The sequence below is a fragment of the Pseudonaja textilis genome, chromosome 5, assembly GCF_049901715.1.
Source record: "Pseudonaja textilis isolate UNSWEBS1 chromosome 5, rPseTex1.2, whole genome shotgun sequence".
Lineage (NCBI taxonomy): Eukaryota > Metazoa > Chordata > Lepidosauria > Squamata > Elapidae > Pseudonaja > Pseudonaja textilis.
Genome location: NC_141994.1, coordinates 45,120,905 through 45,135,470, shown reverse-complemented (window position 1 = coordinate 45,135,470; position 14,566 = coordinate 45,120,905). Strand labels below are relative to the sequence as shown.

At 37.8% G+C, this 14,566-nt stretch overlaps 1 protein-coding gene across 1 annotated transcript in view; it reads left to right on the top strand.

The window, feature by feature from the left end:
- The window catches only part of PLBD1 (phospholipase B domain containing 1), a 46,758-nt gene extending 37,817 nt beyond the window's left edge, over positions 1-8,941 (top strand). Inside the window, exons 6-10 of the mRNA XM_087935490.1 lie at positions 561-774; positions 864-1,004; positions 1,430-1,615; positions 2,091-2,197; positions 8,710-8,941. Coding sequence (XP_087791616.1) covers positions 561-774; positions 864-1,004; positions 1,430-1,615; positions 2,091-2,197; positions 8,710-8,877 — 816 coding nt within the window. The 3' untranslated portion in view covers positions 8,878-8,941. The remainder of the gene's footprint in view (positions 1-560; positions 775-863; positions 1,005-1,429; positions 1,616-2,090; positions 2,198-8,709) is intronic.
- The last annotated feature ends 5,625 nt before the right edge of the window (positions 8,942-14,566 follow it).

The window sequence follows — 14,566 nt, the reverse complement described above, 5'->3', positions numbered from 1 at the left end:
TGGCAATCATTCCTCAAACCATGACATGGACTGAAAGAGAATACAATTTTTTCCTGGTCTTGTGAATAATTCTTCATGCGTTTTGCTAAAATGAATATAGAATCATAGGATTTTAATGTGCCTGGGGCTGATAGGACATTCATGTTGTGCAAATGAATGTCCCCATATAAATAAAACCACTGAGGTTTTGATTGTGCTAAGCACCTGATTGTTTTTTTGTTGGAGACACTGAAAGAAAAGGCTCTTTGGAGTTGTCCAGTCCTGTCCAATCCACATTTCTAGAATCAGTTGTAGAATGCATGACAGATGAAATGTAATCTCTTCACAAATAGATCCAGTTCACCACTTTCAGAGTCTCATTGTTGAATACCATATATAATTTAGCTAAATTTTGTTTCCTTTTATTTATAATCAGTTGATTCTTGTGCTGCTGTTATTGTAGATTCTTTGTTTTTATCCATTTAATTTAATTTATCCATTTAATTTCCTTCATTTGTGGAAATCAAGCATTAGAATAAAAAATATGAAGGATTTCTTTTTGAATAACAAACTTTTTGAAAATTCATGTTTCAGGCCTTTTGGTTTCCCTAGATGACTTTTACATACTTGGCAGTGGATTGATTATGTTGCAGACCACAAACAGTATATTCAATATTTCTCTTCTTCAACAAGTGGTACCCGAGAGCCTCTTTGCATGGGAGAGAGTCCGTATTGCCAATATGATGGCAGATTCTGGAAAGACCTGGGCCCAAACCTTTAAAAAACAAAATTCTGGTTGGTATATTTGAATGGGAGTCTTTTCACCTATTATTTTATGGGGGGAAGCACAATAAAGATTTAACTATTTTCTCACTGCTCTCTAGGTACTTACAATAACCAATATATGATACTTGATACAAAAAAGATCAAGTTGCGAAGAAGCATTGAAGATGGGACTCTTTATATCATTGAACAAGTTCCCAATCTTGTAGAATATTCTGATCAAACAACTATTCTCCGTAAAGGTAAATGCTTATATAAGGGATTTTTGAATAATGGAATGTGGGAGAGGGCCAAAGGTAAAGAACCTCAGCTAAAACTACCTAGTACAAATTGCAAATAATCTTAACATTAGTAAGTGCAACTTACCAGGAATTCAACATTTGTATTTATAGAAATAATTTTGCATGTGAGAAACACTTTAACACTAAGTACAAATTTCCTTTGTGCTACAGATGGTAGGTGATGCAAATTCACATTTTTTTTTTTGCTGAATTTGAAATTCCTTAAATACTCCAGCTTTGCCAAATGAAACTTCCTTTTATGAAAATTTTCTACCATGCTAGTTTGGCTCACATTCCCTTGAGACTCCGTGTTTTAGAACTTGGTTAATATTTCTTGCAACTGAATTCAAGCAATGTACATTCACTGGTAAAGCCTTGTTTTGCAGGATACTGGCCTTCCTACAACATTCCTTTCCATAAAGTAATTTACAATATGAGTGGATATAGAGAATATGTTCAAAAGTATGGTTTGGACTTTTCTTATGAAATGGCCCCAAGAGCAAAAATCTTCCGACGAGATCAAGGAAAAGTAATTGATATAGAGTCCATGAAGCACATCATGAGATATAATAGTATGTCATTTTAAATTTTTCTATTGATTTTTTCTATTGTTTTCTCTTCCATAATAAAAAAAAACCACTTTAAAAACATTTGTTTTGCAATAACAGTATCTGCTCACCTTTCATAATGTTAAACTATGTAGCTCTTGGCCATTATCTGTTGAATCTAGTTAAAATAAAGAAAGAAGTGTTAATTTTAAATACACCATAGTTTTAAATACAGTTTTCCAAGTCCGTGAGTGACAGGAGCCAAATTTCAATTAGTTATCTTTAAATAACTTCTCAGAGCAGACCCTCTTTTCTACTCTCTTATCCTTCATAGATGCTTCATAGATAAAATCCAACTGGGGTGGAAAGAAAACGGCTCCAAGTTCATTGAAGGAGAGGCAGAAATCAAATGACAGATTTCTTTCTAAACAGATACAAGGTTAAATGATGGTTAAGCAAAAGAGCAAAAATTTACTCATCCTCTCCCCTTTATTTCCAGATTATAAGAAAGATCCATACACAAAACACAATCCCTGCAATACCATTTGCTGTCGACAAGACTTGAACTACATGATTCCAGTTCCATCTGGATGCTATGATTCTAAGGTACACATTCCTAAAGGAATTGCCCCACTATAGATACATGTGGAGTGGAGAACACATTAATTGATTCACATTATTCTGCATACACAATACTTTCCCCCTGCACATCATTATATATATGTGCATTCAAATGCAGGTGCCAGCAGCTGAGCAAACCCAGCTACTTTGACAATCATTGATATTATTTTTATCATGCTTCCATTGATAGCAGCTTTCATCTAATCAACTGTTAAAAATAAAATGAGAATTCAATGTAAATACTTGTTTTTGTGTTAGGATTGTAAAGTATAGCTATTTCAGAGGCAGCTTGAGAACTATTCCTGTTTCATGCTATAGACCAGTACAGAGTAAAATGTTTAATTCTTTAAGATTTAATCTCAATTAAATCTCAATCCCTTTTAAAATTGAGGCAAGGGGTCTCAAGTGGCCTTAACCAGCCTGACTGTGGACATTCAGTATTATAGTTTAGCAACCCTTGGAAGAGCCATAGTCACTCCTGTCCTTGAGAAATTAATATTGATTATTTAAGGAATATCATAATATCCATTCTTAACTTGTGTGTAGGCTGCATTATTCAATCTGAGTCAGTCACCAGGATAAAATATTTATTATCCTTATGCTGGAGACTATCATCAGGGAAACAGCACAAGCCTGAAAACTTGGAGAATAAACCTTTGGTCCTGGTGACCAACTCAGATTGGATCCTGCAATATTATCCTGGGACATGTATACTTACCTTCATTTGTATGTGTAGGCTGTCTTGATTTTCTGGAAGGAAGATTCAGAAATTCTGAACACTGACCTGCCATTTTTATCCATCTATTTTGCAATAGTATAGAACAGGGGTCTCCAACCTCGGTAACTTTAAGACTTGTGGATTTCAGCTCCCAGAATTCTGAGAGTTGAAGTCTACAAGTCTTAAAGTTGCCAAGGTTGGAGACCCCTGGTATAGAAGACTCATACAGGGACAGAACATTGAAATATTTGTAATCACTCACATTTTACTTCAGGATGTCAAAAAGACAAATAGATACCAAGAATTGTGAGGGGAAATAGCTAAAGGAGGTAATTGAAATATGGACAAAATATGAACAGAAAGGTTGGTTGGTCAGTTGGTTTATTTGAAGCATTTATATGACCAACCAACTTAGATAATATTACTCTGATGGCATTTAAAAAAGAAGTCAAAACTAATAAATAGAAAAAACTCAACCTGTATTATTAGGTTTGTAATGGTTTGCAGGCTCCAGCCAACTTATGCTGAAGGGAAGATTATACCAAAAGGGCCATCATTGAGAAGGTACATCTCCAGGGTCTCATAAGATGATGTGGCTTCAGGGAAGGGATATGCCCCTCCAATTGCAATGTGTGGGATAGCGAGATATTGTTAGGAGCAGACCATCTGGCAAATACCCTGGTGCTATGCTAGGAGGGCTTTTATAGGTGATAATCAGCAATAAACACCAGATCAGATAACAGCAGCCAGCAACAACCAGTAGACAGCCAGTAGAACAGTGACCCTTTACTTGCTGACTTACTATTTCATTACTTCAATAGTTATAACACCGATTACTTCATTACCTCAAAACTTATGACTTTATTAACTCAAGACATATATCAATGATTAGCTAATGATATCTATAAAATAATTTATCTATAATAATTTCTCTAAAATAATTTATTGATTGATTGATTAGTGTGATTAGAGTGTCTAGTGCAAATAATGTGATTACATATCAGTATAATTTAATTGATTAGTAAAATTTAATTATTAGTGAAATTAATTGACCAGTTTGATTAGTGATTAGTGTAATTAATTGATTAGGGTGATTGCTAATTAGTGTAATTACTTGGCTAGCATGATTACTGTATTGTTATTGATCTTGTTTGATTGAACAATTTAATTCAACCAATCATCTCAACAAACCCACCATGCCAGTAAAAAAATCCAATGCAACCCCAAAAGAAAGAAATTCCCACCAATGAACTACAAGACTCCTACACATGCCTTACATATAAATAAACTTTACAGGAGAATGAAAATTCCATCAAATGTTCCCTATGTGACAACTATACTCACCACAACTGCTTGGGATTACCCAAGCAAATGGCTCAATTCCTAGAATCACCCAACCATGGGTTTCCATATTTCTGTCCATCATGCAGACCCAAACTGGACAAATATATTGCCCTGTTTGAAAGAGTTGATACCTTAGAAACACGAATAACATCCCTTGACACCATAGTAGAATCCCTGGACACTATAAAAACAAGATTAACTAATCTTGAAAAAAAAGACACAACACAAAAAAAATGAACATCCAATAACTGCAAACCACATCTTTACACAACAACCACAACCACAACCCAATCCACAGAAAACCACAAATCCAACAAATAATGATATCCCAATCCTCATCAAAGAAGCCGTCAAGAGCGAACGGAAACGTCCCAATGCCATCTTATTTGGTCTAGAAGACAACAATGACAATGATGACATCACAAATGTCTGCAACATCATCAGTAGCTATTAAGCATCAAGCATCTCCCCTGATGAAATACTTGACATTTCCCACATCGGCCCAGAGTTCAAAAACAGCGATGGCTCGTTGGCCCCACGCTTCTGCAGGGTCATTTGCAAAAATGAATTAAGCAAAAGAAAATTCATTTACACTATAAACTCACTTGCCATGAGCAACATCAACCATAAGAATCTCCATTCTCACCCTGACCTCATCTTACAGCAACGTGAACTACACTCTGAACTCAAAAGACTACAAGAACTAGCAAATATAACCTATACATTGACTACCATACAGAATGTATCAAAAGCAAGACCTTCAATTTACATCCCAATAACCATCACCCCAACATCCAACATTAGGCATGCATGCCCCTTACTTCCTCCAGACCCACTACTACATATCTAAAATGCAAACTACTCAACACAAGAAGCCTCGCAAACAAAATGCATGAATTCCTCATCTTACTAAGCACAGCCACATTCAATATTATATTTGTCTGTGAGACACAGTTGAATGCATCTTTTCCAGACTCCATTACCACAGTGAGAGAATATCATGTTTATCGGTCAGATCGCGAAATCCGTAGAAGAGGTGCAGTTGCTATCTTCTATTAAAAAATCCCCAAATCTAAGAAAGATTCAAATTACAAATTGCTCTTCCAGAGACCATCGTTTGTGATCTGTCCTTAAATACCACTATCTGCTTCTTACTATGCTACAGAGCCCCTGATTATGACATAGTTCATGTAAACAAACTTCACTGCTGACGTGAAGTGCTACCTTTAAACAAATGTACACCCGAACCCATACATGCAACCCTATACAATGCCATTACTACACTGGGACTGGATCAATTAGTAACTAACAACACTAGATTCAACAACTGCCTTGACCTCATCTTCTGCAAGAGCTCAAACTCAATTTATGGCCTACAAATACAAGAACCCTTTTCAAACAGTGACCACAGTATGATTGACTTTTGTCTCAATTTACGCCCTCCCAAAGAAGATCATAATGATGGATGCCCAAAATACAATTTCAAAAAAGCCAATCTCTTAGATGCCGATCTATCATCTCTTGATTGGCACATTATGTTCTCTAACTGTAATACTACAGATGACCATTATAATACATTCTTACTTGAACTTGAAAGTCATTAAACTATATGTACCATTAGTAACACCTAAAAACAAAAAAACAAATTACCCATAACAATAAGAAAACTCCAATAAAAAAAATCACTGTGGCATAAAAACAAAACTAGCTACGTAGCAAACTTTAAAAACTGATACAACCTTATGCCGACAGATAAAGGCAGAATGCACAAATTATTACTGCAAACAGGAGGAAAACTTCCTACATACAAAATCTACCCGCACCTTCTACAATTTTGTAAACACCAAACTTAAAGACTCAAGAATCATCCCACCTCTAAAGGGACCAAATGGGAAAGACTGCAACGACGAAGCTGTTAAGGCCAACCTCTTCAACACATTCTTCAGTTCAGTCTTTGTAAACAGCAATGGCTCACGCCCCATATTTCCTAGTCATACCACAACTAACTGCAATGATCTACTACATATTGATTTTACAGAAGATAACGTAGAAAAGGCACTAAGTAATCTAAAACCATCCCTATATATTGGGCCCGATGGATTATGTGCATACTTCTTAAAAAAACATTCCTTTGCCATAGTGGAACCCCTAAGCATTATATATGATATATCATTCAGAACCAGCTCCTTACCAAACCTATGGTCCTTAGCTACAGTCATCCCTATCTTCAAAAATGGTGCCCCCAGTCTGGTTGAAAACTACAGACCAATCTTATTGTGTTGTATCACATCCAAAGTCATGGAATCAATCATTAACCAATTCATCACCCTCCACTTAGAGTCAAACAACCTACTCTCCAAAAAACAATTTGGTTTCAGGAAAAAATTGTCCTGCAATCTTCAACTCCTACACTGCAAAAACATATGGACTACTCTACTTGACCAGGGTAAAGCTATAGACACAATTTACATAGACTTCTACAAAACCTTTGATTCAATGGTACATGACAAACTACTGTTAAAATTAAACTCTTATCATAAGTGGATTACTGCGTTCCTGTCAAACAGGCAACAAATAGTAAAAATAGGGAGTGCTATATCAAACCCTGCTCCAGTTAACAGCGGTGTTCCCCAAGGCAGCATTCTAGAGGACCCACACTCTTTATACTCTATAAATGACCTTTGCAATCACCTTATTTGCAGATGACGTAAAACTATTCAACACCACCAACAATGCTACTGTCTTTCAAAGTGACCTTGATTATGTGTCTGAATGGTCGAACAATTGGCAACTCCAAATCTTGACCAACAAATGCTCTGTTCTACACATTGGTAAAATATCAGTACACCAAATACAAACTAGGTGGATATGACCTCGTTGATGACCCTCACTCTGTCAAGGACCTAGGAGTACTCATATCTAATGATCTAAGTGCCAGAGCTCACTGTAGCAGCATTGTCAAAAAGGCGGTATTAAGAGTGGTAAATCTAATCTTACGAAGCTTCTCCTCTGGAAATATTGAATTGCTAACTAGGACATACACAACTTTTGCTAGACCAATACTCGAATACAGCTCATCTGTCTGGAATCCGCATTGTATATCAGACATTAATACAATTGAGCAAGTCCAGAAGTATTTCACGAGAAGAGTACTACACTCTTCTGCTCGCAACAGAATACCCTATATCACCAGACTTGAAATTTTGGGCTTGGACAATCTTGAACTACATTGCCTACGGTTGGACTTAACTGTAGTACACAAATTATCTGCTACAATGTCCTACCAGTCAATGACTACTTCAGCTTCAACCGCAACAATACAAGAGCACACAACAGATACAAACCCAAATGTTAACCGCTCCAAATTTGATTGCAGAAAGTACGACTTCAGCAACAGAGTGGTCAATGCCTGGAATGCACTACCTGACTCTGTAGTTACATCCTCAAACCCCACTCCTTTAACCTCAAACTATTCACTACTGAACCTCACCCCATTCCTAAAAGTTCTGTAAGGGGTGTGCATAAGTGCACCATCGTCCCTCCCATCCCTGTCCTAATGTCCCCATTTAATCGTACCTATTTTGTGTATTCTTTCTCATGTTTATACTTATACCTTTTATGTTGTAAGCAATTGACAAATAAAATAAATAAAATAAATAAAATAATAAACAAAATAAACAAAATAAAATAAACTTGAATTATACCCAGAAGCCAGTCAGTGCAGCTCATGGAGCAACAGTGCCATGTGGGTGTCACAAGAGATTCCCATTACTATTATACCACCACATTCAGGACCAATTGTAGGTTCTGGATAGTTTTCAAAGATAGTTGTATGTGCAGCAGATTACAAGACTGGATATCTTTGGGTCAGAGAAGAAACAGCACAAAATAATTGTTAAGATTATCTCACTGAGGTTAGTAGTAGAAATCTCAACATGCTTTCATTGCTAGGGAGTGTGGCTTAATATTTGATAGATAACCTGTTCATAAAATCAGCTTAACAAAACTTGGATAAATCCAAATTTGTTGTCATGTCTCCTCGCTTTTTATTTAGAGACAGGAAATTATTCAGTTCTCTTTCTGTGCTTTATACAGAATTAAAATACACAAAATCATATCTCACCAATATCAAATGTATGATTCAGTATCTCCATTCTGATCTTCAATTCACCTTGCTGGATAAAGGGGGCTAGTTTGGGGCATATGTGATTCAGTTAACATGGTTTGGATTGTCCCAGGTCATTTCTGAATAATTTTGCTTTCTTTTAATGTTACATAGAAAGCAAAAAAAGAAAGAAAGAAAAGCATGAATTAAAATGACCCATTCATATTTGAATGGAGTTTCAGAAATAATTTGTGCATGTTATATTTGTGAAATATCCATCCACCCCTTCTTTTCTTCTCTTACATGATCTCTTTTTATAATTTTGTATAGGTAGCAGATATCAATATGGCTGCAAAGTTTACAGCCTATGCCATCAGTGGCCCACCCGTGGAGAAAGGCCTGCCTATTTTCCGTTGGGTTCGTTTCAACGAGACAATGCACCAGGGCCTGCCAGAGTCATATAACTTTGATTTTGTCACTATGAAACCAGTGTTGTAAGTCTGTATCTGAGCAATTGTGTTTACATTTTTTCTGCCATATCAAATAAATAGACTTGGATATACCTTGACTTTATTCTTGGCTTCTTATGAGAAAGAGAAAGCCTGACATATGTAAGCATATATGGGCATAACAGCATATATAGGTCTTGGATTTTGTTCATTTTAGATAAATGATCTCTGTGGAGCAAATACCTTGATTAGGATGACTTATTGCAGGTGACTGTTGATTCTAGACAGGACTGGGATTCAGCCATTTCGGGCTGGTTTGGCTGAACCGGATGTTAATTTTACATCCAGTTTGGCGAATCGATAGTTCCAAAGATCAACTGGCCCTGCCTCACCCCTCCCCTCCCCTCCCCACGCACCTGGTCTGGCTCCCAGGTAAGTTCAGGGGGGGCTCCTAGGCCCAAAATGGGGTGCGGGAGGTACAGCTTCCCACCCACGCCCTGTTTTGGCTCTCCTGAGGCTGCAGGGAAGCCTCCTAGGCCCAAAACGGGGCATGGGGGGGGTAAGGCACAGGGATGCTTTGAAAAAGCACAGCAATACAGGGCTGGAAGGGACCTCAGAGTCACTATCTAGTCCAACTTCGTGCTCCAGCAGACCACCTTATATCATCTTGGTTATTTTGATGCCTCTAACACAGAGGAGAAATTCCCAGAAAAGGGAAGGAGTTTACTAAGCAAGGCTACTATGCAGAGGGAGGCATAGTCCTCGACTTATGACAACAATTGAGACCAAAATTTTGGTTGGTAAGCAAGAGCATTGTTAAAGTGAGTTTCTGTCTTTTGACCCACCCAGTCACATGACCACATAGCCATGCCCACCAAGCCACGCCCACCGAACTGGTAGTAAAACTTTTTGAGTCCCACCACTTATTCTAGATGAATTCTGGCAGATGCTTAGAGAGATTCCCAGCTCTCACAGATAGTTCTTAGTTGTAGAATTCATTGCCTATTCTATCATCTATCATCTTTGCCTGCCTGCCTGCCTGCCTGCCTGTCTCTCTAACATCTCTCTCTCTCTCTCTCTCATTTCTGTCTATCTACTCTACCTGGGAAGAGTATATATTCTATCATCTCCCTACCCACCTACTTACCTATCATCTATCTATCTATCTATCTATCTATCTATCTATCTATCTATCTATCTATCTATCTATCTATCATCTATCTTATCTATATCTCTCTATCATCTATCTATCTATCCTGCCTGGGAAGGCTAACACTAATCCTTGTAGTGCCAGGATAGCCTGGTCTCCACTGATCTTATTGTTCCTAAGGTTGCATTTCTCCCCCACTCTCCCAAGATCATTCTTCTTCAATATCATTTTTATTTTATTACATAAAATATAAAATACAAAAAAGAAAATAGGAAATTAAGGGTGGGAAAGGGGACGGGGAAAAGGGAGTGTGAAAATAGTGAAAATTTCTGCCAAAATAGCGGCAAAAGTTTTACAGTCATTGTTTAATAATGAAATCAGTCTATAATTCCTTGTCTTTGTAGCATCTTGACCCTCCTTTGGGAGCAACACAATATTGGCTTCTTTCCACGCCTGGGGTGCCTTTCCCCCCTGTAATATACTATTCATCGTATCTTTCAGTGTTTGAAGAAGTTCATCCTCAAAACACGTATATAATATTGACTTGTAAGACTATCTGGGCCTGGGGCTTTACCTGGCCTCTTTTTTTTATAGCTTCTGATAACGCAAAAGCTTTTATCTGGTCATTTATGAGTTGTCTCTGAGTTTGTGATAATTTAGGTAACTGTTGTTTTAAAAGGTATTCATCTATTTTTAATAGATCAATCTCCTGTCTTTTATACAAATTTGAATAAAAATCATGAAAGGCCTTTTTAATGAATTCATTATCTGTTATTATATTATTACCTTCCCAGATTTTTCCAATTAGTCTTTTCTCATTCTTTTCCTAATTTATACACCAACCATCTGTCTGGTTTGTTGGCAAATTCAGAATGTCTTTGTTTCACATATTTCAATTTTGTTTCTATTTCCTGTACTGTTAACATAGATGGCTGTTGCCGTAATAGTTTAATATGATGTAATATTTTAGAATCCATCAGTATTTTTTGCAACTAAGTTTCTTTCTGCCTAATTTCTTCCAGTATCCATTGAGACTTTTCCTGGGGTTTTTTTCTTTTCTAAGTGATTTTCAGCTACTTGTGAGGTTGCCTTGGCAGTTTGGTAACATTCTCCATGTTTGCATCTCAGAAGTACTTTGAGAGAATCTTTTTATCCTCAGAGAACAACTGACCCATAAATTAATGCATTTTATTTAGAGATCTTTCAAATATATCTCTAATACTTTGCTCTACCATCTTGGCTTCCTCTTTTAATCAGAATCAGGAGATTTTGGCCACCCACAGCTGGGAAGATCAAGCTACCAGTTACTACAATAGTAATCTTTGAAGGTGGCTAAGATAAGGAAGGTATAACTTACTGTCGATTTGAAACATTAATTTCCAAACAATGACTTCTTCAGCCCCTGAACAGATTGCAGCCTCTCCCCTCCCAGCTTTTGGCATGCAGACAGCTTCGGAGTTAACTCCAAAAGCAATCTGCTGGCTTACAGCTGTTTTGAAGTATCCTGAGGGGAAGTTCTTCAACACACCCTGACCAAGTAGATCATAAAAACTGATGGGATGTCAATCCCTTTAGTTAGAAGGTAGAAGAGCAACACTCCAGGGAAAAATCCATCAGAGATCTCTCCCCGTACATGTGTTCAATTAGCCATGTTCCCAGGAAGCCTCCCAAGGTCATTTTCGCATACCATTACAGTTGAAAATCAAAGCACTATTTTGCAGTTGTTCTGCTCTTTCCTTAGTGGTGGGTTCAATTAATGGAAAGAACAGAAGTAACAGCCAGATGCTCCCTTGTGAGAATTATAAATCTCATTGTGTCCCCCCCTCATAATACTCAAAGTAGACATGAAGACACTAGGAACATAATTCATTCATTGCTGTTCTAGGAAAGGCAGGATATACTGTCAATGTCTGGAGGCTATCAGGATCTCAAACAGAAGAAGCAGATTAAGGTTAACTTTACAGCACGGTGGAGTTGCTGATAAATAATAGCTGCTGTGATATTTTGGTGGACTGGCATTAGCTCCAAAAGCTGCTTTTGATGGGGATGGGGTGGCATTGCCTCCAAAAGAGCAGGTTGGGATGCAAGGACCCTACTGCATGTATGATTGCTTGATGAGCAACTGAAGACTGTAACCAGATTCATGCTTTCACACAGTTCTGGTTACTGCACTATTGTAGATGTGAGTTGGAACTGGCCCTCTGGTGGCCGGAACTATTTGGAGCTGAACATGCTTAAAACTGTAGAGATAAGAGTGGGTTTTAAGAGAAGCCTTCTTATTCTACAACCTTTTACTAAACCCAACAGCAAAGTATTTGTAGTAGAATTCTTCAAGGCTTGGGGTAGGGGCTTCGCAGCAGAAAAAGGAGTGGAGCTCCTGTTCCTGTGCTGATTTATCCTTGTTTGTGGGGTCCAAAAGAGCCAAAGCCACCCTGTAGGGCAGTGAAGCTAAGGAGGGGAGCTCTGAGAAGTCACAGGAGAAATCGTAACTCTCCTGCTGAACCCTGGGGCTTTTTCCCTCTATGCTATGATGAGAACAGGCAGTCTAAGATGGCTGCCACGAAGCTGGGACAGCAGATAACCATCTAAGCACAGTGCAGGAATGGACTTTGGTGAACAATTCTTTTTATTCAAATTTTAACCCCAAAAAATATCCAGGAAAAGAGAGGCTCACAATTATGTTTAAAAGTAGCAGTGACCTAACACTTTGAAAAAACTTTAAAATTGAAGGAAAAAGAATTAAAGGGGAAAAGGCAGAAAAATAGTTAAAATACAGAAAATTGGACTTTCAAATTGGATAGGCACTGCTTTGGATAGGCATTTTGAAATGCTGGAATTATTTACTTAAAAATCAACATTATTTTTACTTTGTGGGAAAATGGAAAAACTGGTTAATATTGAAATGCAATCTAATAGTGCCACCTGCTGACGAAAGGATGACATACTTCCAAAATCTTGGAAATATTCAATTATTGGAAATTTAAATGTGATAACAAGAAAGACATTATCATTAAAATGACCCCTGAAGATTACAATACAAGACTGAATTTATAGAGGGACCTAAGGAGGTTCTAGAAAACTTAAGGGACTATCCAGAGCAGGGGTCGCCAACCTTTTGGACCTCAGGGACTACCAAACTTGTAATTTTAAATCTCAGGGACCACTAACTGGTTCTGTGGGTGTTGCCTAATTTGTGGGTGTGGCTTAGTGGTCAGGTGACTGGCTGGGCATGGCTTGTATGTAAATATTATAAATATTTATATAAATATTGAATTGTTTATTTTAAAAAAGAGCAACTTTTACCCAAAATCAGGCAAAGCAGGCAGGCAGATTGAATTGCTCACAGAATCACAGATTCATTCAGAAATCTGCCATTGGCTAGCTCAGTCTGTCACACTGAATTTTTTTTATTAAAAAAAGAGCAACTTTTATCCAAAATCAGGCAAAGCAGGCAGGCAGAATGAGTTGCTCACAGAAACATTCAGTGATCTATCTATCTGCCATTGGCTAGCTCAGTCTCCCAAATTTGCTTCCCGTGAGTTTTCACTGAATAATAGAACCTTCGGTCCTAAGGGAGGTTCGGCTGTGCTTAAAAGCAGAGCCGAAGATCTAAAGACTAGCTAGAAAGCAAGAAATCCATTTCCTGCTTCCTAACTAATCTAAATCTCTCAGCACAGCAGAACACCTGATGGTCGGAAAAAGGAAAAATAGCAATTTAGCAGGCAAGTTTGCTGGATAAGGAGTGGGCAGGGAGGGTTCCCACGGGCCATGTGAGCAGCACAGACCTGTGCTTCTGTGCAGCCTGAATTAATTGCTTTGGGGGGGTGCTCTGGGGGTGAGATTTCTCTGTGGCCCACCAAAATTTTCTCATGGTCCACTGGTTGGCGACTGCTGATCCGGAGGAAAAGGTTGATCAAGTTTGGGATACAAAAAACTAAGAATATTGATTTTTTTGAGAAGTGACTTATAGGTTTGAATATATGATCTTTGGGTTATTAGACAAAAGAGGGACACAAAATTTAACAAGATACTTCAATCAAAAAGAAAGGAGTGGAATTTGGAAAGAGATGGTATTGGCAATTCAAAGTACGAGACACTGACAAGATATTCCTTGTATATCTAATCACACTTGATCAAATATTCTGTTCTGTTCTGCTCTAGATGACAAATGATCAAGAACTAAAAGTTGTGACTGGCACATCAAAAAGGATTGGATAGGGGGAGATAACTGTCTTCCAGTACTTGAGAGGCTATCATAAAGGAGATTGACTTATTCTCTAAGGAACCAGAGGGCAGGACAAAATTGGTTGGAAGCTTGTTAGAGAGATCCAACATGGAAGTAAGGAGAAATTTTCTAACAGAACAATTAATCAGTGGAATAGCTTGCCTTCTGGGATTGGTGCCCCATCACTGTTTTTCAATAATAGACTGAACCACCATTTAACTGGTATAAGTCTCCTGCCTTGAGGACAGGGTTGGACTAGAAGACCTCAAATATCCCTTCCATCCCTTTTATATTGCTAGCTATACAACATCACATGGTTTGGCATAGAAGTTCTTGCAGAACCACCTTCTCCAAGTAGTCAAC